The sequence below is a fragment of the Grammomys surdaster genome, unplaced genomic scaffold (genome assembly GCF_004785775.1).
Source record: "Grammomys surdaster isolate TR1022 unplaced genomic scaffold, NIH_TR_1.0 149, whole genome shotgun sequence".
NCBI classification, from domain to species: domain Eukaryota; kingdom Metazoa; phylum Chordata; class Mammalia; order Rodentia; family Muridae; genus Grammomys; species Grammomys surdaster.
The window spans coordinates 1,908,997-1,933,986 of NW_021604607.1; the positions used below are offsets into that span (position 1 = coordinate 1,908,997).

A 24,990-nucleotide genomic window follows, 5' to 3' on the forward strand; every position below is an offset into this window, starting at 1 on the left:
TCTAGTGGGATGGGCCTTACGTTTTTATTTTTATTTCCCTGAAGGTTAAGGATGTTGAACATTTCTTTCAGTATTTTTTAACTACTTGAGTTTTCCCTTTAGAAAATTGTTCAGATCTGCACCTCATTTTCAAATTGGGTTATTTTCTTAATATCTAATTTGTTGAGTTCTTTGTATATTTTGGATATTAGCCCTTTATTAGATAGGTAGTTGGTTAAAATATTTCCTATCTTCTGATATCTTTTTCAATGTCCTAAAGGTTTTATAATATAAATCTTTCCCTTTCTTTGTTAGAATTACTCCAAGATATTTGTGGGAAGAGGACTGAGGATTGTGGCATGAGGTGACAGAGTCATGTAACAAATCCTAGGAAATATCACTCTGGAGAGCAGCCTCAGGGTCAGACTTGAGTTTACTGCCCAGCCCATAACCATATATACAGTGTTTAAGACAACCCCAAGCCTCTAAACCCTTGGCCAGTTGTATCTCACCACACTATCATCGTGTTCCAGTGAAAGCCCTGTCTGATGAGATAACGTAGGAGAATGGGGAGTATTGTCACCTGTGAGTACTTCTGTGAAGACAGGAAGCATACACTGCCCTGGCCTGCATTCGTTTTTGCTGTCTCACTGATGTTCTGGGAGCCATCTTAGATCTAATGTCATGTGTGGTAGATCAGGACTTTTTGAGCAGTTGTAGGAGCCTATGGTGCCTCATTCTCCATTCTACTTTTCCTCCACAAAGTTGACTTCCACACCCCCCATCTTATATCATTTGAGGCTATTGTGAATGGTGTTGTTTTACTGATTATTTATGCAGTCTTTTTGTCATTACTATATAGGAGAGCTACTGATACTTGAGAGATAATTGTGTATTCAGCTGCTGTGGTGGTTTAAATAGGTTTGGCCCCCATAGATTCATGTGTTTCAATGCTTGGCCATAGGGAGTGGCACTATTAGCAGTTGTGGCCTTACTGGAGGAAGTGTGTCACTCTGTAGATGGGCTTGGAGGCCTCCTATGATCAGGCTCCACCCAGTGTAGAAGAAAGCTTCTTCCTGGCTGCCTGCAGAAGACAGTCCCCTCCTGTCTGCTTTCTGATCAATATACAGAACTCTCAGCTCCTGCAGCACCATGTCTGCCTGCACATTGCCATTACTTCCTGTCATGATAATAATGGAGTTTCCTCTGAAACTGTAAGCCAGGCCCAATTAAATATTTGCCTTTGTAAGAGTTGCTTTGGTTATGGTGTGTCTTCACAGCAAAAATCCCCAAGCTAAGACAGCTACCTTTTATCAGTCAAGGTTCTCTAGAGTCATAGAACTAGTAGGATGAACCTCTCTCATATATATATATATATATATATATATATATATATATATATGTATGTATATGAAGAGTGGGTAAGCTTGTCTGGTTCCTGATCTTTCTTTGCATTTCTCCCTATTTAAGTTGATATAGGCTTGCTGTAAATTGTCTTTACTATGTTGAAGTATGTCCTTTATGTCTCTAACATCTACAGGACTTTTACCATGAAGCGATGTTGGATTTTATTAAAGGCCTTTTCTATATCTAATGAGATGTTTGTGTGGTTTTCATTTTTCTATTTGTTTATATTGTGGATTACATTTATTGACTTATATATGTTCAACTATTCATGCATCTCTTGGATGGACCCTACTTGATCATGGTGGGTGATCTCTTTGCTGAACTCTTAGATTTAGTTTGCAAATATTTTATTGAGAATTTTTGTATGAATGTTCATAATGAAAATTGGTCTCTAATTCTCTGTTTTGTTGGGTCTTCATGTGGTTTGATTATCAGGGTAACTATGACCTCATAAAATAAATTGGGCAATGTTACTTCTGTTCTATTTTGTGGAATAATTGACAATACTTTTTCTTTGAAAGTCTGGTAGACCCTTAGACCATTTGGCCCTGGTTTTCTGTTGTTGTTTTGTTTTGGGTTTCTGTTTGTTTGTTTGTTTGTTTTTTTGTTGGGAGACTTAATGACTGCTTCTATTTTGCTAGGGGTTATAGGTATCTTTAAATTGCCAATTTGATATTGATTTAACTTTGCCAAGCAGTATTTAGAAAATAATCCATTTCTTTTGTATTTTTCCATTAGATGGAGTAGCAGATTTAAAGTGTGTCCTTATGATTCTCTCAATTTCTTCAGTGTCTGTTGCTATGTTTCCTTTTTAGCCTCTAATTTTATCAATTTGTATATTCTTTCTTTGCCTTTTAGTTACTTTGAATGTAGGTGTGTTTATCTTACTGATTTTTCTCAAAAAATAATCTCTTTGTTTCACTGATTCTTTGTATTGTTTTCTTTTGTTTCTATTTTATTGATTTCAGCCCTCAAGTTGATTATTTCTTGCCATCTACTGCTTTCGGGTGTGTCTTCCTCTGTTTTATTCTAATATTTTTAAGTGTGCTATTAAGTTAGTAATATGAAGTCTCTTATTTTTTAATTGTAGGCATGTAATGCTATGAACATGCCTCATAGAAATGTCTTCATTGTGTCCCATATGTTTGGGTATGTTGTGTATTCAGATTTACTCAATTCTACAAGGTCTTTAATTCCTTTCTTAATTTATGTCTTGATACATCTTTCATTCGGTAGGGGGTTGTTCAGTTTCCATGAGTTTGTAAGTGTTCTGTTCTTTCTATTGTTATCAATATCTAGCTTTAATTCATTGTGGTCAGATAGGATGTAAGGTGTTATTTCAATTTTCTTGAACTGTTCAATCTTTGTTTCCACGTATGTGGTCAACTTGGGAGAAAGTTTGTTGAGGTACTGAGAAGAAGGTATATTCTTTTTTGTTTTGGTGAAATGTTCTGTATATATCTTTTAGATCCTTTTGTTTTATAAAGTCAGTTAGCTCCAGCATTTCACCATTTAGTTTTTGTTTGGGTGGCCTAGTCATTGTTTTGAGTAGAGTATTAAAGAGTTCCACTATCATCGTGTGAAAGGAAATACATGATTTAAGCTGTAGTGTGTTTCTTTTATAAAGTCTAGTGCCCTTGTGTTTGAAGCATAGATGTTAAAAATTGTAATATGGTTTTGGTGGATGGTTTTTCCTTGGATAAGTTTGTTGTGTCCTCTTGGTTTTGAGTAGATTTTGTTTAAAATCTATTTTTTGTTGGGTATTAAAATGGCTACACCAGCTTGTATTAAGGTTTATTTGCTTGGAATATCTTTTATCCATCCCTTTACCCTGTGGGGATATTTATCCTTGATGTTAATATATTTTTTGGATGTAGTAGACTGAATCCTGGTTTTACATTCACTCTGCTTTTCTTTTATTGGGAAATTGAGATCATTGCAGTTATAGATATCTATGAGCAGTGTTTGTCGACTCCTTTTATTTTGTATGTGCACATACCTGCGTGCCTGTGTGCGTGCATGTGTATCCCTTTTTTGGTTTGCTGGTCTGGAATTAATTATTTGTGTGTGTGTGTGTGTGTGTGTGTGTGTGTGTGTGTGTGTGTGTGTTTGGTATAGTTAACATCTTTAGGTTGGCGTTTTCATTTTAGTACCTTATATAGGGCTAGTTTTATAAATAAATATTGGTTTTTATCACAGAATGTCTTTGTTTCTCCATTGATTGTGATTAAAAGTTTTGCTGGGAATATTAGTCTGGGCTACCATCTGTGGTCTCTTTGAGTCTGCAGCATGTCTGTCTAGGTCTTTCTGTTTTTTTAGAGTCTCCACTGAGAAATCAGGTATTATTCTAAAAAGTCTGTCTTTATATGTTACTTGGTCTTTTTCTGTTGCAGCTTTTAATACTATTTCTTTGTTCTTTATGTCTAGAGTTTTGTTATATGTACTGAGAAGATTCTCTTTTCTGGCCATGCTATTTGGTGTTCTGTATGTTTCTTATACTTTCATAGGCATCTCCTTCTTTAGAGACATTTTCATCTATGATTTTGTTAAAAATATCTTTCATGCCATTAACTTGAGTTTCTCCTTTTCATATGCTATTATTTTTAGATTTGGTCTTATGCTGGTGTTCCTTATTTCCTGGATGTTGTGTGCCTGGATTTTGTTGTTGTTGGTTTTTTTTTTTTTTGGCTTAATATTTTCTTTGACAGAGTTAACTTCTTCTATACTGTCTTCAATGCCTGATAGTCTCTCTTCCATCTCTTATATTTTGTTTGTAAATATTGGAAGAGAGGAGAGTGAAGAGCTGAAGCTTGCCTACTTGTTTTGATAGTTTACTTGCTTTTCTGGCAGCTTTCTGGAAGATTCCTAGGGAGTGCCTGTTAGAGCTGTGAGTTAGAGTAACAGGATGCATGGGAATGGAGATTGGAGGAGAATATCTGCATGAGCCTCTGGAGGAGAGAGGAGGGAGGAGGGAGGAGGAAAGAGAAGGGAGACACTGCAGCAAGTGGTTTGTTATAGAGTCAGCAGTGAGACTGGGGGATTGGATTTGAGAGAGAGGAGAAAGAGGAGGCAATCTAGAGTTAGCATATCTGCTTACCTAGCCTGGAATGCAGGCTCCCACTTTTTAAACAGGAGGCTGCTCCTTATGGTGTCTTTCATAATATTTTCACTTCACCTCACCTCCTCTTCTTTCATTTCTCTTCTCATTCCTTCTTTCCCTCAGCCATCTCTTTATGCTTTTCCATGGTTGAGACAAAAAGAATCTCACATTAGTAAGATCTTATTCTGGAATGAGTTCTGTGTTACTGTGGCCCAGGAACACAAATTTAGGTTATACCAAAGTACTATGTTCAAATGTAGTAACAGTTTCATGTAAAGTACAGTTTCAGTTTAGAGTAAAGAGTAAAGGACATTATAAATCTAAACACCCTTTTAGTACCTTGCTGTAAATATCAGATAGGTGGATATAGCAAAATAGACAAATCTCTGCTATAGTCTTCAGATAATATCTATTGACATTCTTACCTTTTGTGTGGAAGAAGTTACATGTCTGTTTACACATTGGAAAAGGATTCACCTTAGAGTCATGAGGACTTTGGGTCAGACATTGAGGTGGTCAATAAATGACTATTACACAGCTAAGGCAGCCCAAAATAACTTGCATCTGAGTTTATAGAATTTCACATCTCCCTAATCATTGAAACTCTAACTAGTCAGTCAGTCTTGTAGACTGTTTAATGAGTCTGGAACAACTGAAGTTCACATCATCCCATTCTATTTGCTTCCCTTTCTGTGCAGAGAGAATGACCTAAATCTATTTTGGATGTAGAGAGTTTGCAGTTGCCTCAAGGAAACTTAGAAGCATATACAAGTAAGGAGACAGAGACAGGCACTCCATACCTTCCTGTAGCTATCTCCAAGGTCCTGACTTTTCAGTAATCAGAAACAATGAGTCAATATGAATTAAAGGGTAGGACTGTGAATTCGTATAGCTGTTTTTAAAACCACCCTTGATATATCTTTCTTTTTTCCTTCTTTTTCTTCCCTTCCCCTCCCTCCCTCCCTCCCTCCCCCTCCTTCCTTCCCTTCCTTCCTTCCTTCCTTCCTTCCTCCTTTCTTTCTCTCTCTCTCTCTCTCTCTCTCTCTCTCTCTCTCTCTCTCTTTCTTTCTTTTTCTGTTTTTAGACAAGGTTTTCCTGTGTAGCTATAGCTGCCCTTGAACTCCTCCTATAGGCCAGGTTGGCCTCAATCTCACAGAGATCCATCTGCCACTGCCTCCTGAATTCTGGAATCAAAGGAGAGTGTCACTACCACACAGTGCATCTATGATATTTAATCAACATGGACAGGTAGTTTTTTTTTAATTGGACATTTTATTTACATTTCAGATGTTATCCCCTTACCCCATTCCTCCCCCCACCCAGCCCAGGAACCCCCCTATCCCATCACTCGTCCTCCTGCTTCTCTGCAGATGTGCCCCATCTAAACCACCACTCCCACCTCCCCACCCTCGAATTCCTGCACACACGGCGTCCAGCCTTCATGGGACCAAGGATCTCCTCTCCCACCTATGCCTGACAGGGTCACCCTCCCTTACATATACAGCTGGAGCCATGGATCCCTCCCTAAGTGCTCCCAGGCTGGTGGTTTAGACCCTGGGAGCTCTGATTGGTTGGTATTATGAACAGGTAGTTTTAAAGGCTGATTCTCTCAGCTCAATGAAGCTGGCTTTTCTTTTAAAAGTTTTATTGCTTCTGGTCTGTGCCAGAGTGCTGAGCTTGGGCTTGGGCTTGGGCTTCAGCTCTGGACCCAATCCCACAAAACAGAGAGGAGGTGGGGCTCCCAGGAGCTCTAACCCCAGCAGTATCTTAAGTAAGGAGACAGCAACATCTGCCCCAAACAGGGAGTAACTGGGACCCACTGGGACTCAGGAATTCACTCCTGGCCAGGGGCACTGGTTCTTTCTGGTCTGCACCTGAGCACTGAGCAGATCTTGGGCTTCACCTATAACCCCAGCAACAACACTCACCCCAAACAGTTCTGACACAACCAATATAATAGGAAAGACAGGCTCCAGTCAGAGACAGCACAGGTACTACTAAAGATAACCAGATGGCAAAAGGCAAGCAAGTGTAAGAACACAAGCATCAGCAACCCAGGGTACTTGGCATCATAAGAACCTACACAATAGAAAGTCATGAATACTCCATCACACCAGGGAAGCAAGATTCAGGTTTAAAATGACTTCTAATGATGATGATAGAGGACTTCAAGAAGGACATAAATAACACTCTCAAAGAAATTGAAGAGAACACAGGTAAACAAGTAGAAGCCCTTACAGAAGAAACACAAAAATCCTTTAATTACAAGAAAACACAACCAAACAGGTGAAGGAATTGAACAAAACCTTCCAGGACATAAAATGGAAGTAGAAACAATAAAGAAATCACAAAGGGAGACTATCCTGGAGATAGAAAACCTAAGAAAGGAATCAGGAGGCACAGACACAAGCATCACCAACAGAATACAAGAGATAGAAGAAACAATTTCAAGTGCAGAAGGTACCATAGAAAATATTGACACAACTGTCAAAGAAAATGCAAAGTGCGAAAAGCTCCTAACCCAAAACATCCAGGAAATCCAGGACACAATGAGAAGACCAAACCTAAGGATAATAGGTATAGAAGAGAGTGAAGATTCCCAACTTAAAGAGGCAATAGGTATCTTCAATAAAATTATAGAAGTAAACTTCCCTAACCTAAAGAATGAGATGAACATAAACATACAAGAAGCCGACAGAATGCCAAATAGACTAGACCAGAAAAGAAATACCTCCTGTCACATAATAATCAAAACACTAAATGCACAAAACAAAGAAAGAATATTAAAAGCCATAAGGGAAAATGGTCAAGTAAAATATAAATGCAGATCTATCAGAATTAAACCAGACTTCTCACCAGATACTATAAAAGCCAGAAGATCCTGGACAAATATCATACAGACCATAAGAGAACATAAATGCCAGCCCAGGCTACTATACCCAGCAAAACTCTCAATTATCATAGAAGGAGAAACCAAGATATTCCATGACAAAACCGAATTTACACATCTTTCCACAAACGTAACACTACAAAGGATAGTAGAGGGAAAACTCCAATATAAGGAGGGAAATTATACCCTAGAAAGAGCAAGAAAGTAATCTTCCAACAAATCCAAAAGAAGATAGCCACACAAATATAATGCCACCTTGAATAACAAAAATAACAGGAAGCCACACTCTCCTTTCCTTAATATCTCTTAACATCAATGGACTCAATTCCTGAATAAAAAGACAAAGACTAATGGACTGACTAATGGATATGTAAACAGGACCCAGCATTTTGCTGCATACAGGAAATGCACCTCAGTGACAAAGAAAAACACTACCTTAGAGTAAAAGACTGAAAAGCATTTTTTCAAGCAAATGATCCTAAGAAACAAGCTGGAGTAGCCATTCTAATATCCAATAAAATTGACTTTCAACTTAAAGCTCTTAAAAAGGATACAAAGGACATTTCATACTCATCAAAGGAAAAGTCAACCGAGATGGACTCTCAATTCTCAACATCTTTGCCCCAAATGCAAGAGCACCCATTTTCATAAAAAAAAAAAATACTAAAGCTCAAAGCACACATTGTACCTCAATAATAGTAGGAGACTTCAACAGCCTACTCTCAGCAATAGGCAGATCATGGAAACAGAAACTAAATAGAGATACAGTGAAACTAATAGAAGTTATGAACCAAATGAATTTAACAGATATCTATAGAACAATTCATCTTAAAGCAAAAGAATATACCTTTTTCTCAGCACCTCATGGTACCTTTTTCAAAATAGACCATATAATTGGTCACAAAACAGGCCTCAACAGATACAAGAAAATTGAAATAATCCCATGCATCCTATCAGATCACCATGGACTAAAGCTGGTATTCAATAATGACAAAAACAATGGAAGGCCCACATTCACGTGGAAACTGAACAACATTCTACTCAATGATAATGTGGTTAGGGAAGAAATAAAGAAAGAAATTAAAGACTTTAGAATTTAATGAAAGTGAAGACACATCATATCAAAACTTATGGGTCACAATGAAAGCAGTGCTAAGAAGAAAACTCAAAGATCTACGTGTCTTCAAAAACAAATTGGAGAGAGCATATACTAGCAGCTTGACAGCACACTTGAAAGCACTAGAACAAAAAGAAGCAAACACACCAAAGAAGAGTAGAAGGCAGGAAATAATCAAACTCAGGGCTGAAATCAACCAAGTAGAAACAAAAGAACTATACAAAGAATCAGTAAAACCAGGAGCTGGTTCTTTGAGAAGATCAACAAGATAGATAAACCCTTAGCCAGACTGATCAGAGGACAGAGAGACACTATCCAAATTAATAAAATCAGAACTGAAAAGGGTGACATAACAACAGAAACCAAGGAAATTCAAAATATCTTCAGATCCTACTACAAAAGCCTACTGTCAACAAAATTGGAAAATAGGGATGAAATCGACAATTTTCTAGACAAATACTAGTTACTGAAGTTAAATCAGGCCCAGATAAACCATCTAAACAGTCCCATAAGCACAAAAGAAATAGAATCAGTCGTTAAAAGTCTCCCCACCAAAAAAGGTCTGGGACCAGATGGTTTTAGTGCAGAGTTCTATCAGACCTTCAGAGAAGATATAATACTAATTCTCTAGAAACTGTTCCACAAAATAGAAACAGAAGGAACACTACCCAATTCATTCTATGAAGCCACAATGACACTCATACCTAAACCACACGAGGACCCAACAAAGAAAGAGAACTTCAGACCAATCTCCCTTATGAATATCGAAGGAAAAATACTTAATAATTAATTTTTGAAAACTGAATCCAAGAACACATCAAAACAATCATCCATCATGAGAAAGTAGGCTTTAGACCAGGAATGCAGAGATGGTTCAATATATAGAAATCCATCAATGTAATCCACTATATAAACAAACTCAAAGAAAAAAAAACACATGATCATATCACTAGACGCTGAGAAAACATTTGATAAACTTCAACACCCCTTCATGATAACAGTCTTGGAAAGATCAGGAATTCAAGGTCCATACTTAAACATAGTAAATGCAATATACAGCAAACCAGTAGCCAACATCAAACTAAATGGAGAGAAACTTGAAGCAATTCCACTAAAATCAGGGACTAGACAAGGCTGCCCACTCTCTCACTACTTATTCAATATAGCACTGGAAGTCCTAGCCAGAGCAATTAGACAACAAAAGGAGGTCAAATTGGAAAGGAAGAAGTCAAAATCTCACTATTTGCAGATGATATGATAGTACACTTAAGTGACCCCAAAACTTCCACCAGAGAACTCCTAAACCTGATAAACAACTTTAGCAAAGTGGCTGGATATAAAATTAACTCAAACAAATCAGTAGCCTTCCTCTACTGGAAAGATAAACAGGCTGAGAAAGAAATTATGGAAATGACACTTTTTACAATAGTCACAAATAATATAAAATACCTTTGTGTGAATCTAACCTAGCAAGTAAAAGATCTGTATGACAAGAACTTCAAGTCTCTGAAGAAAGAACTCGATGCAGATCTCAGGAGATGGAAAGATCGTCCATGCTCATGGATTGGAAGGATTGATATGGTAAAAATGGCTATCTTGCTGAGAGAAATCTACAGATTTAATGCTATCCTCATCAAAATTCCCACTCAATTCTTCACAAAGATAGAAACAGCAATTCTCAAATTCATTTGGAATAACAAAAAACCCAGGATAGTGAAAACTATATTCCACAATAAAAGAACCTCTGGCGAATCACCATAACTAACCTCAAGCTGTACAACAGAGCAGTAGTGATCAAAACTTCATGGTATTGGTACAGAGACAGGCAGGAAGATCAATGGAATAAAATAGAAGACCCAGAAATGAACGCTGATACCTATAGTCACTTGATCTTTGACAAAGGAGCTAAAACTATCCAGTGGAAAAAAGCATTTTCAACAAATGGTGCTGGAGGTCAGCACGTAGAAGAATGCAAATTGATCCATACTTATCTCCTTGTACAAAGCTCAAATCCACGTGAATCAAGGACCTCCACATAAAACTAGATACACCGAAGCTATAGAAAATGGGGAAAATCCTTGAACTCATGGGCACAAGGGAAAAGTTCCTGAATAGAACATCAATACCTTATCCTCTAAGATCAAGAATTGACAAATGAGATGTCAAAAATCTGCAAAGCTTCTGTAAAGCAAAGGACACTGTCAATAGGACAAAATGACAACCAACAGATTGGGAAAAGATCTTTACCAATCCTACATCTGATAGAGGGCTAACATCCAAGGTATACAAAGAACTGAAGAAATTAGACTCTAGACAATCAAATAACCTGATTAAAAAAATGGGGTGCATAGCTAAACAAAGAATTCTCAACTGAGGAAACTCGAAAGGTGAAGAAGCACCTAAAGAAGTGTTCAACATCCTTAGTCATCAGCGAAATGCAAATCAAAACAACTCTGAGATTCCATCTCACACCAGTCAGAATGACTAAGATCAAAAACTTAGGTGACAGCAGATACTGGCAAGGATGTATAGAAAGAGGAACACTCTTCCATTGTTTGTGGGATTGTAAGCTGGTACAACCACTATGGAAAACAGTCTGGGGGTACCTCAGAAAATTGAACATAGTGTTACCTGCGGACCTAGCTATACCACTCCTGTATTCCCAAATGATGTTTCAACATACAACAGGGACATGCACCCTCTGATACTCTGGCTATTACTTATAATAGCCAGAAGTTGGAAAGAACCCAGATGTCCTTCAACAGAAGAATGGATGCAGAAAATGTGATACATTTACACAATGGAGTGTAACTCAGCTATTAAAAACAATGAGTTCATGAAATTCTTAGGCAAATGGATGGAGCTGGAAAATATCATCCTGAGTGAGGTGATCCAATTTCAAAATAACACACATGGTATGCACTCACTGATAAGTGGATATTAGCCTAAAAGCTCACAATACCTAAGACACAATGCATAGATCACATGAAACTCAAGAAGAAGAAGGAAAACCAAAGTGTGAGTGCTTTGGTTCTTTTTAGAAAAAGTACCAAGGAGAGCCTCAAACTGAAGACTGGAACTCAAGTGAGCTACAGTGATCAAGGGAGACACTGAGATGGAGACCTCTTCACGTTTTTCCTCCATGGAAACCTTCAGCTCACCCATAAGCAGTACCAGGCGATAAGAAAGCACTTCCGGTTAGACCCCAACCCGAGGGAGAAGACTCTGGAGGCCTTGGCTGACGCACTCAATCTGAGAAAGAAACACGGCAAGGCCTGGTTCTACATGATGAAGAATCAAAGTGTGTGCTACTTGCTTTCTAAGATCTACAGGTAGCAGAGAATGTTGTGTTGCCAGTATATATCAAGAGCAACCAGGCAGACGAACCATGAGGAGTCCTCTCAAAATGACCCAGGACTCCCAGAAGCTTTGGAAGCCTTGAAGAATCTCACACTCTCTGGATTCCAAAGCACAGTTGGCATGTCACAGGATTGCTGACTTCAACTTCCTTGTTGGGGCAGGGGATGTTGGGATTTATGTCTATGGATGGTATATTAATAATAAAGTTTGTATTTATAGAAACAAAAAAAAAAAAGAAAGAGTATCAAAAGATTCAACCAGAGCTCCCAAGGTCTAAACCTCCAGCTTGAGAGCACAAAAGGAGTGACTCAGGTCTCCACCTATATAGGTAACTGAGGGTGGCCTTGTCAGACATCAGTGGAAGTGGAGGGCCATGGTCCCCAAAAGTTTGGATTCTTTAGTATTGGGGAAAAAAGAAGAAATTTCAGGTAGGAATCTAAATCCTAGGCTAAAACAAAGAAGTAATTATAGGCAGAAATCTAAATCTTAAGCTAGAACAAAGAAGTAGGCTTCAGGCATGAAAATGATTTTGGGCTAGGACAGGAAAGTAAGCTCAGATATTTTGGTCATCCTGATAAAATCCTTAGAAATAATGATCAGAAGAGTGATCATGTGACTCTGTTTATTGTTGTGCGTGTTCTTTGACTATCTGGGTTTATTGTCTTGCTTGTTCCTTGTCTATTTGCATCTATTGTATTGCTAGTTCCTCAACCTAGAACTGACCTTAATACTTTCGTGTAATTTAAATGGTATAAAAGCAAAAAAGGAGGGGTGGGATAGAGGATTAATGGGGGGATGGGGTAGGGGGATGGCATTAGAAATGTAAATAAATAAAATATCAAACAAAAAACCTTAAGATTAAATTTAAAAAAATTATTTATTTTTACTTTATATGTGTGAGTACCTTACCTGTGACGAAGTGTATACATGTGTCATTCCTGAAGATAACAGAAGGAGGATTTTCTAGGACTATAGTTAATGACAGCTGTAATTTACTGTTCCAGCACTAGAAACAGAACCCAGGTCTTCTGCATGAACATCAAGTCAACTGAGGCTGGACTGTCTCTTCAGTGCCGAGCTACTCTTCTCAAGTATGGGCTGCAGTTGTGTGTGCCCATGAGTGTTCATGCTGCTAAATTCCTTGGTTTATGAAGCAAATCATGAGGAAAGGGCTGTAGCTGAAATACATAGTTGACAAGCCACTTCTTCCTTGCTTTCTCATTTTGAATCAATGTTTAGACAAATAATTCCATGATTTCCATAAGCCTTACTTTACACTCAACAGAAAGAGAAGCTGGGCTGTGAAGTGAGTGGACAGTGCTGGGCACAATCTTCCCACTGTTCAAGTACCTCCTTCAGCTGAATTGCCAGACCAGAAGACAATGGCTCATCCAATCTTGGGACTACTATTCCTTCTGACTTGGCAAGTGTACTAGGCAGGGGGATTTGGGGGTTCTCAAACTCTTCCTAGGATCCCTTCCGCCACAATTTTAATAAAAGGAGCAAAGCTGCTTTTATTAAAGGAAATGAGAAACTCCTGCTGCTGGAAACAACTTTGAACATTTCTTGGCCAAACAACATTTTTATGTAATACATTAATACCTGATGGTTTAAATGACCCCAACTAATGATAAGTGGAGAAAGGCTTCCTGAAAGCTTTTAAAATACCAAGCTGAAAATGTTCTTTGCATTTTATTATGTGGAGAATGTTACTAAAAATAAGATGATATTTAATGATATTCTTTTTGTGAGTCTGTGTATTTGTAAGAAATGCTTCAGAATTAAATAGATACCGATTGTAAGTATATTAAGAAAAGAAAGCAAGAGGGAACAGAGGAATGTGTTTAGACTTTAGGTTCATCTGTAGAGGAGTTTTAATGTAGCAAATGGCTACTCTGCTCAGGTCTGTGTGATCTGGCTAGAATACAGACATACCCTTAGCACAGACCTTTAATCCCAAACAATGATGTCCAAGTGAGGGGCAGACAAAATGATGAATTAGAGAAAGAATTGACAGAACAAGTCAGAGGTAGAATATGCCCAACTATTAGGAGAAAAGTTAATTAAGAGCATTGCAGGGAGAGTGAAGACAGCTCAGTCAACTGGGAGTCAGTGCAGTGAGTGCAGTGCAGTGCAGTTGAGTTCATTTATGTGTTCTTGCATTTCAGTGTAAATCAACACAGACAGTTGAAGCCAGAGAATAAGGAGTCAGATTAGAACAACTTGCCAGAGTTACTTTGAGGGAAATCAGAATAATTCAGTGAGAAGCTAAAAGATGCCAGATTGAATCAAACAGTTTGGAGGTGAATTTAAGCTAGAAAAGCTGATCAGCCACCCATAATTCAGAAAGGGCTAGAAAGGGTGAGCCTACTCAGTAGCAAGCTTCTGCAGGGACAACAGCTTCAGGTGAATAAAAGTTATGTTTTACAATCAACATATTTTGAGCCCCATCTGTTGGAGAACAGAATGCTTGGGCTGTGGCCACTGCTGTTGTGGGGAGAATAGAGAATAGAATATGGTGAAAACCCTGGAACATGACAAGACAAGGCAGCTCTTCAATACTTGATATCTGGGGTGAGGAACTGTTGAAAATCACTAGGAGTATTTCCCCTTTACTCACATTTGGAGACCTACTCTATGGTATGGGAAAGGACCCTGAAGCACCACAGTTCCCATGCCTTTCTGTAGAGCTGTGCTGAGTTCATTTAGTTCTGGCCACCTTGAAGCAAGATGACAGGGCTTTATAAGAGACAGAAATGAAGAAGTATCAGTACAAAGGAACAGAAGTAAGACTCGCTCTCTTCCACACAACCCCTTTCCTTGGTTTGCCTAGTTATTTTTTTCTCTCAAGTCTTCAGGCCTCCCCTCTTCCTTCCCTCATCTATGTCTTTATTTTAAAGATTTGTTTTTTCATGACTTCATTTTCTTCTTGTATCATTTGTTTTTCATTTTATTTGATCAAAGACAGGAAGTTTCCTGGGCAATATCTGCTTAAGTGATTGCATTCTAGAGTATGTTCCCAGGAGGGGTGGAACAAGCTGACATAGGAAGGTAGAGCTGGAAATGACAATGGAGAATAGGGACAGAAGTGGTATGGATGTTCCATATCTTGACCTTGAACCCGTTTTCATCTTATGAGACAAGATTTCAGATGATTTAGCTTGGAGGATGAGGTTCCATTCATTCTCCTAATCCAGGCCCACCTTTCAGCCTTTCACCTTCATGGCTGGAAAGCCCATGATGGGCTAAATGTGGCAGAGTCTTATTTTAACGTCTTTTTTCTATAGCTAGGTACCAATCTTAGATTTTTGATAGGAAGTCATGCTCCCTTAGGGACTTTCTGGAAATGTTTTTCTTCTCTCTGAAAAGAGATTTATAGAAGGACCTTGACTCACATATGTAGCAGCTGCAGAAAACTTAGTACAAGAAGGGCAGGCATGGCTTTGCTCTCAGGATGGCAGAGCTGAGGGATGGAAAAGGTCAACAGTGGACTATTTTGTATTTTAATCAAAGAAAGCACTATGTGCTTTCTCTTTTAATTTTATTTTTATTCATTATTTATTCTTTGAGAGCTTCTATATATTTTTTATCATATTCTTTCCCATTCCCAAAGTTCTCCTAGGTCCTGATCAGTCCATACCCACCCAATTTCATTTTCATTCCCTCTCTTTAAAATAACAACAAAAAAAGCTATCAGGGCAGGGAGGATGATATCAGATTTGTGTAGACCAATGTCTCCTGAGCACATTGTTTACTATTCCCTTTGGCTCTTGTAATTCTTCCACCTCTTGTTCGACAGAGATTCCTGAGCCTGATGTAAGAGAATTGATAAGGAGAGTTCATTCAGAGATGAGTGCTCCAAAGTCTCTTCCTCTCTGCAGTTGTGGGTCTCTGCTAAGTACAACCTATTTCAAGAAGTTCCTCTGAGGAGGCCTGAGAGGTACTCATCTGAAGGTTGGTGATATCATTAGGAATCATTTTACTGCTATGTTCATTTCTTAGGATAATAGTTGTAAGTTTTGCTCTAGGACCTATGACCTATCAGTCTCAAGTTCTCAGCTTCATTAACTCTGTCAGGTATAAAAACCCAAAGGTTGAAATCATCAATGATAAGATTATTTTCTAATTTTCTAATGAATATTCTATGATTCCAACTCAAATAAAACAAGTACAGTGCATGGCAAAAGCTAGGGCTTCTGTGTGATGCAAGATTTCCTCTGGTGGCCTTGAAGATTCTCATGTCACTTATATCTGCTTGATGACACATAGCTGCCTGTGGCCACGAATCAACTGGGTTCACCTGAAAGAGGGGAAATGAAGTAAGAGACAGAAGGCAAGAAATGATGGAGCCAAGAAAAGTATTCTGATCAAGACTCGAAGTTTAATGTTCAGCTCTCAATTTAAAGGGAAAGCCCCGCCCACCACTGAACCCCTTCTTGCTTCAGCCAGCATGGGTGAGGGGACCCCATCCTTAGTCACAGCTGGAGGTGTCTCAAGATAAGCTCAGCAGGCAGTCTATTCTCCTATGTTCCTATAGCAGGCTGTATGTGCAGCCAAGGTGCAGCCAAGGTGGGTAACGCCACCTAGGTCCTATTATTTTTGGTCTATTGTGGTAAACAAGGTCTTTCAGGCCTGCTCAAGGCTCGGGGAAGGGCACAATGACAGTCATGGTCAAGTTCACTGTGTTATTAGATATTGCTATCATTGGTGAGCCCCTAAAGCCACACTTCCTTTGAGCTGTTTGCTGAGATAGGAGAAAATGTTGCTGCTCTGGGCACTTGAGAGAAAGGATTTGGTTACAAGAGTTCCTCCAGTCACTTGCTTATTCTTAGATCCATGTGACAGGGTGAGGATTTCACATACTATGATGGCCCTGGGTGGTAAGACCATCTATGAGGTGAAATTTGAGGATGAGAACTCCATCCTGAGCATACAGTTCCTGGAATAGTGTCTGTGGCAAGTGATGGGCTGAACACAAACATTTCCCAGTCTTTGATCAGCACTTCTGGTGCTGAGTGGTTAGGCAGCAAATGTGATCTTTAGGAAGGCCGGAGAAGAGATGAACATTGTGGAGCCATGGAGCACCTTGGATCCAGGAAGAGCAAGTCTGGTAAGAAGCTCCGTGCTAGTGAATGGAGAATGCTGAGAGTTCTGGCTTTGTGAACCTTCCTTCTGCAGCTCAGATCACTTCACTCATCTGCTCAAAGTAGCCTATGACTCTCTGTGCTCTCACAAGAGCTCTCTGGCTTCAAGTTTTACTTACTTTTCTTAATCTGGATGGCAGAGCAGGATTATGAATAAAATGTAAATATGGGGAAAATGCTTCTTTTTCTAGAATTTTATCTTCTTACTAGAAAAGTGATCTGAAGATTCCCTATTTTTAACCACAGGGCTGTTGGTAAAACAATGTTTCTTCGCATAAGTTCCCTTTCTATCATCCCTCTAAAAGCTTCGGCAATTACCTATTCTCTCTCATTGCATCCCTCCATGATGGATCCTACCATGTCTGCCTGCTTCCTGGTATTTGGCAAGAGAATACTGCAGGATCTGGAAAAGGGAGAAAGAACATAGAAGCCTGCCATAATGGGGCTGAAGGAGTTTATGGAAGTTAACACTTAGAGACATATGAAGAGTCCCAGGGTGAGTTTAGGACATCAATAAAGTATGCAGAGCTGGAATTACCATTGTGAATCAGGATGCCAAATTCAAGTTTTGTATCTATCCCCAGAGGTCAGTGCCTGGGCTGTATCAGTTCTTTAATATTCTGAATAGCAAACTTTGGCATACAGATATATTAAGAAGTCTCTGGAGGCAACCAATCTTCTTCATGGTGTTTGAGAATCAAAATAAAGCCTTACCCTGATCACTCCTGTTCCCATCTCTACCTGCCCCTAGTTTACCCATGGTATCTATTCTATTTTCCCCTCCCAGGGAGATTCGTGGGTCTTCCCTTGAGATTTCCTCATTACTTAGGCTCTCTGGGTCTGTGCAGCATGGTTATCCTTTACGGTACAGCCGGTATCTACTTATAAGTGAGTGCATACCATGTTTGTCTTTCTGTCTCTGGGTTATCTCATTCAGAATATTCTTTAGTGCCATTCATTTTCTGGACAATTTCATGATGCTATTTTTTTTTTTAAAAAAAACATACTTCACTGTGTAAAGATACCACATTTTCCTTATCTATTCTTCGGTTGAGGTACATGTAAGTTTATTCCAGTTTCTGGCTACTATGAATAAAACTGCTATGAATATAGTTGAGCAAGTGTCCCTGTGGTAGGATGGAACATCCTCTGGGTACACCCAGGAGTGGTATAGCTGGGTCTTGTCCAGCCTTAATATGAGGGGAGGTGCCTAGTCTTATTTTAACTTGACATGTCATATTTGGTTGATATCTCTGGGAGGCCTGCTTTTTTCTGAAGGGAAAAGAAGAGGAGGGGATGGGGATGGAGCAGTGCAGAATGGGACTGGCAGGGGAGGGAGAGAAGAAACTGCAACTGCAGTCAGGATATAACATGTAAGAGATAAATAAAATAAAGGTTTTTTTTTTTGGTGCAAGATTGAAAACAGACCTTCAGATCTACTCTTCAAGCACTTTGTGACTGAGCTACCCCCTCAGCCCCAATTCAAAACTTTTTAAAAGGACAAAAAGTAGAAGTTACCCTTTTCTGAGTAACTCAGTAAAGTAAGCAGACACATGATAGAGATTCTGCAAGCACCTGACCCCGGATGACGCAATTCTGCTGTGGAGCTAGACTGAATCCGGCATCATTGGGCTATGGTCTTAGCATTGTTTTAAACTTCTTTTGATTGTGTGTGCGTGTTCAGGCATGTTCCTGCAACTGAACCCCGGCTCCAGGAGCATGGTTTCAGAAGGGCTGCCTGGACCATCACTCTCAGCAGATGAGGGATGCTGGGCAGATCCTGATAGTTTCTGTTGAAAAGCAGAAAATGTAGGCAGTGTCTCTGTCCCTCGGGACTTGCCTAAAGTGTTTAGAAGCACTGATTTAGTTACCCCAAAATATGTTTGCTTATTTCAGAACTGCCCCCTCTCTTGTCAGGAAGTGTTATGGTGACAGTGACAGACAGAGCATCTTCTGAACTCCTCCTGTGGTGTATTTGTCTCTGAACATCTTCTTGCTTGTCAGAGCCAGTGTCTGAAAGTAGCATGTCATTACCAGCTATATTGTGAGATGATTATTCCTCCATCATATTTATAATTTAGCTTCCACTTTTGATTCTAAATTCAGAAATACACTGCCTCTGGCCACAAACAAGGAAGAGGAATGATTGTCAGTGGTGCTGGGACAACCCAGCAGTAAAGCCAACTGGTGTGCAGGGTGGGTGTAGTGGAGGGTTCGAAGAGGGAGAGCTGTGGGGAGAGTGATGAGGGAAAGTGTTATGCTTTCTTAGGGCTTCAGATCAGTTCTCCCACTGATATGGAGAACAAACTGTATGTGCAATTTTAAATTTTATAAAAGCCACAATAAAAATGTAAAAGCAACTAAAATATTAATTGTGCTATATTTGTTCCAATATGTCCAAGCACATGTAACCAATATAAGAATTGCTAAGCTCTTTTTATTCTTTTGTTGTTGTTGCTGTTGTTTATGTACTTCTAATCCAGTGTATGTTTTACATGGTCTACTCATCTTAATCCAGGCTAGCCACTTTTTAAGTGTTGTGTAGTGACATATAGCTAATGGCTACTGTATTAGACAGCAGTGTTCTGGAATACATGTAGGTTGCTGGAAGACTCAGAGAAAGCTGCATTTGAATTTTAAATGTTATTATGTGGATGATGATGATAGTGATGATGATGGTGGTGGTTGTATGTGTGTGGTGTTTAATATAACAGCAAAAAATGGGAATATATTTGTGTAGTTATGTCTCAAACATGGAGATGAGAAGAAAACTGGAGAGCTTAGAAAATGCTTTGTCTTTCTGAACCTTCTCAGTAGTCTAGACTCTATTTCTTATTGTGGGATGCCCAACTTCCTCTCTCCTGCCTTTCTTTTTCTTCATCCTCTTCTCTCTCCCTCTTTTTTGTCTGTCTGTCTGTCTGTCTGTCTCTTTCTATCCTTTGCTTCTCCCTCTTCTCTCTTTCTTTATAATATAAAATATTTATAAGAAATACTGTTTTATTTTTTATTTTCAACTTACAACATATTGAAATAGTGCCCTGTCAGATGGACAGAGGTAATTGCATTTTTGTCTCCATGTAATGAAATACTTTTGCTAATACATTAGGAACAATCTTTACAATGTTTGCCAGGGCACTCTTGAATGCAGAAGTGGGGAGCAACTGTGAAGCAGGGGTCCAGCTCATTTCCTGGGCTGCAGTCCCATCCCCCAATCTGCTGGGCCATCCCCACTGAACTATCTCCTTCCAAGGATGCTGGGAAAAGCTGCCTCCATACTCCTGAGAAGGCCAACCCATAGGGATACCACCCACAAACAGGTACCTGGGGCCATCCAGTCAGCACTATCCTAGCCAGGGAGCTGAGGCCAATGAGGAAGGCTCCTCCAAGAAGATCCCTGAGAAGAAGAAATTCTCCTTCCAGAAGCCCCCCAAATTTCTCCTAAAACTGTACCATGGCCAGTTCACAAAACTCTGATAATCCTTTGCAGGGTGGAAGACAATCCTTCCCCTTCTTGCTCTTTGGTAAATATTTTTTTTTTCTTTTAAGGCACAACATTTATTCCTTTTCCAAATGTTATAGTGAATCTAGGTGGAAGAGAATGATTTTTAGCAAGAAACAAAACAAACAAAACAAAACAAAACAAAACAAAACAAAACAAAACACCCCTAAGTACAAATCTGGGAATTGACTATTAAAAGTTATATACAACAATGGTAGGAAAAAAGACAGTGAAAGTTGTTTCACATTATAGAGCTCCCTCACACCCCAAGACATGCTTACCAAGTCAGGGACACAGTTGATACACAAGCAGGAGGTTTGAACTTGAGAAAGACATTTATAAAAACCTAGATAGGCCAAAGTCCTCCCCAGCCCAGGTGCTACGAGGCACAGCACAAGAGAATAAAAATTCAACATGGGGAGGCTGGACACTCAAGTCCGGGAGTATAAGCCCCTTCACTTCTGGCTCAGAAGTTTAGGGAGGAAGCAATACAGAGCCTACTTGAAAAAAATTTGAGGAGAAAAACCAACAATTTCCTTCAGAAGGGATGGTGCCCAAGAGGGAGGGAAGGGCAGGAGCATTTCACGCCATTCATTTAAACTGGGAAACCCTAAGGGGCCATCTTCAACTGGCCTTAAGAGGAAGACCATATTGCTGATAGGAGAATTCACAGAAGGTAAAGTCAAGGAATGGAGAGAAGAAAGGGGAGGGGAGGAATGAGAAGGAGGAGAGGGAGGGGAGGGAGAGAAGATGGGGGAGGGAGGGCAACCAGCCCTTTCCTTCCTGGCAGAAGAAAGCAGCCAAGGAACCAGGTCCAGGGAGTGACCTCACAAGGACAGCACAGATTTTGTAGCTTAGGGGTCATCCCTCCCCACAGATACCCTTGGTGCTCAGAGCTGTATGGACTGGCCACAGCAGCGCTTAGAGGAACTTACCGTGGCTCTGTATGATGTAGCTATTCAGATGGGCTTGTTTCTGAGAACAGGTGTGGGTAGCATGCTCAGTATTGATGTACTATAATGAACTTGAAGGACTAGAGGTGACATAAATCCCATAGGCAGACAGATAGAAAAAGGGGCTACAAATAGATAGTGAAAGTTGGCAATAAAGGTGGGACAGTCTTCATGGAATTTTCCCACTGACTAAAGGCTCCTCAGACTCTGGACCAGTCTCACAAATTCATGGTTGGAACAGGACATGTTTATCCCAAAATTGTGGGCCTGTTGGCCTCTTTTTTAGGCTCAAATAACCAATCCTAAATTAGAGGAGGAAGACCTGTCAAAGATTCTTAAAACTCTCAGCACCAAGGAAAGACTAGACCATAGGCTTCCAAATGTCCCCTTTCTTCTACAGAGGGACTTTGTTCTGTGTGTTTGCTGTGTGTGTGTTTTCCCACCCCTAATAAAAACCTTTCTTTACTGGATGATTCTGTCTTCTGTGTCCAGGACTTCCTCTGCTGCTACCTGCAGTGCTCAGGATTTTTCCTGCCTTTTAACTCTTCCAGTGGAGAAGGAAACAAACCCCATCAAGACTTTAGATGGTAACAGAATGAATTCTAGACCAAGGGCCAGGAGAACTGGTGCCTAACCTAGGAACTGGGCTGAAAGGAAAAAGATAAATTAATATATATTAAACGATGCAGCATGAAGCACTTGGTAATTGGTTGTTTCCTTCTCACTGGGAACCTAAAAGGCAGAGATATAGCTGGTGCACCTGTAGAGGAAGAAGGCAGAGACACAGCTGGTGCACCTGTAGAGGAAGAAGGTGAGCTGGACAAGCTTGCCTAGTGTATTACAGAATCTGAATAAAATTGTAACTCTCATTTCAAAGCTGTTGTGTCCTTAACATTGTAATCTATATGCATACCATGTAATAGGTGTATTTTCCATTGGAGTTCAGCCAGAACAGCAGAAGCAATCATACATATGTATGAATGCAAATATGTATAGGTGGTAAATATTTGTTACTGGGAATTGTTTCTCCCACATTTGAGAGGCTGGCTAAGTAGTCTGTGTAAGGATATTGTCAATGTCCTTAGTTTCCTCATATGACCTTTAAAGAAAAGATCACAAGCATACAGTCAGAGAACACAGGGTACAACCCCAGGGAGACAAACTGAGCCCCAGTTCTGTCCTTGTTGCTGCTGACCTTGGTGATAAACATCCTGCAGAAGTTTTGTGCTTCATAATCATGGTACTAAAACCATAGGGGTATCCCAGCACTCACTCAGAGGCCTGAGGAGGATCCAGACAGAGGTAGAGGGATGCCCATTACATGGCCTTAACAGCCTTGAGCTGAGTTAGCTTCAGCAGCACAATGTTGATTCATAGCACAGCTGTTGATTTTCTTGATGCCATGTTCTCCAGGAGGTCCACCCTAACTGAAAGGGGATTCTGGGCAATGAGCCTATACACATTGACACATTACGAAGCTGTCACTGGCATTCAGTAAGTATTTGCATGAATGGTGTAACATTTTTCTTGGAAAGTTTTGAAAAGTCAGGATACTTCATACTGGCTCTGCCTCTAATATATCAAGAAATGTCAGAGTAGTCACTGAGATCTTTGAGTCTTAGTTTCCTCATTTGTAACATTCCAAGAGAAATCTCTGTCTGGCCTATTGAACGTGATTTTATCAAATCTGTTGAGATAATCCAAACAGAAGCATAAAACAAACATGCAGCAGTATTGTATTATTTTAATTTCTGCTACCAATAATTCAGTTTTTAGATGAGTCACATGAGATAACAATGCTGACCAATTTGCCATGCACATACCTAGAAAGATTAAATTAGATGAAATGTGTAGTAACACTGCCAGCTATTCCATGGCCCACTTTTCAGAAAGAAGTTATAATTGTCTTTCAAGGTGAGGATCCATTTTCACATTGAATTTTTAGTTCTGAGCTGTATGATTTAGAGGGGCAAGAATGTAACTGTTGGTGACTTTGGGAGCCGAGGAACAGTGGCTCTTTCTGGAGTGGAAGTTGTGGGCAGTGGATGAGGTTTCTGTCCTGTAAATCTGGGCTTGCACTTCATAACAGCCAAACTTGCTCATCAGGACAAAGAAGTCCCTGCGGAAGTTCTTGGTGAAAATGGCATAGAGGAAAGGATTAGCACAAGAATTGATAGGGTAGAACAGCACCAGGAGGATCTTGGCCTTGGACACAGTGATGAGGGGCACCTTGAGGGAGGCAGAAATGGCAAAGAATGAAATGGGGGCCATACAGAGAAAGTCTGTGAAGATGAGCGTGGCCATGCGCTTGGCAATCTTGGTGTCGCTTGATGAGGACACAATATTAGGATTCCTCACTGTGAGGTAGATGTGGGTGTAGCAGCCACAGATGACCACAAAGGCCAGGACATTAAGTACAAGGAGGGCCATAACATAGAGCTGTGACAAAGGGCTGTCAATATCCATGGGCAGGCAGATGCTCACTTTCATGTAGCTACTGATGCCGAAGATGGGGAAGAGAGCAGCTGCAAAGGCAAAAGTCCAGCCCAATGCCATGATGCTGGCAGCATGGCGGAGCTGCACCTTGCATTCCAGTTGCATGGCATGTGTGATGGTATGCCATCTTTCTAGGGTGATGGCTGTCAGTGTGTAGACTGACAGTTCACTGGCAAAGACGGTGAAAAAGCCAGCGGCATCACAGCCTGCTCCTGTTTGCCAGTCAATGGCGTAATTGTGGTACTGGCTCTTGGTATGGATATCAACTGATGCTATCAGTAGTAAGTAGATTCCAATGCAGAGATCAGCAAAGGCAAGGTTACACATAAGGAACCGGGGCACAGTGAGTTTGTATTGGCTTGTAGTCAGGACCACCAGCACGGTGGTGTTCCCAGTGATGGCCAGGATGCTGATAAACCATATCAAGACTCTGAGGATGTTGTACCCCATGATATCTTCACAGGGATTAAATGCATCTGGCTTTGGTGAGCAAGTCACATCAACAACTTCATTACATAAGTCATAGTCAATTTCACTGTACATCATGTCAGATCCTTTTCCATAACTGGGTTCATCATCTATCAGAGAGACTCTCTGATCCCCAGCCTGAGTCATATCATCAATATCTTGCCTTGACATAGACTTGTTGCAAATTGGATGAAGTTCAGAGCTAGAAAAACACAAAAAGGAACAGAATCAACATCCAGTGTACAGAATAGCAAATGTATCACCATCTTTGTTCAAAGTAGAAATAAAGGTTTCTTCTTTTTTTTTCATTTTTTTATTGGGTATTTTATTCACATTCAGACGTAATCTCCCCCCCCCCCCACTCAGGAACTCCCTGTCCCATCCCCTCTCCTCCTGCTTCTGTGAGGATATGCCCCCACCTACCCTCCTACTCTCACCTCCCTACCCATGATTTCCCCCACACTGGGGTGTCCAGCCTTCACTGGACCAAAGACTTCCTCATCCACCTATGCCCATGCCTGACACTGTCATCCTCCCCTACATATAGAGATGGGTTTCTTCTTAAGATTGCTTTTCT

The 24,990-nt window shown here is 40.0% G+C and overlaps 1 protein-coding gene across 2 annotated transcripts in view; it reads right to left on the reverse strand.

The window, feature by feature from the left end:
- Positions 1-23,175: 23,175 nt before the first annotated feature.
- Positions 23,176-24,990, reverse strand: part of Fshr (follicle stimulating hormone receptor) — a 179,514-nt gene continuing 177,699 nt past the window's right edge. Inside the window, exon 10 of one of the 2 annotated variants that reach the window (XM_028765153.1) lies at positions 23,176-24,615. In XM_028765153.1, the coding sequence (XP_028620986.1) occupies positions 23,391-24,615 (1,225 nt within the window). In that variant the 3' untranslated portion in view covers positions 23,176-23,390. The remainder of the gene's footprint in view (positions 24,616-24,990) is intronic. The other variant, XM_028765154.1, reaches the window with a different exon arrangement.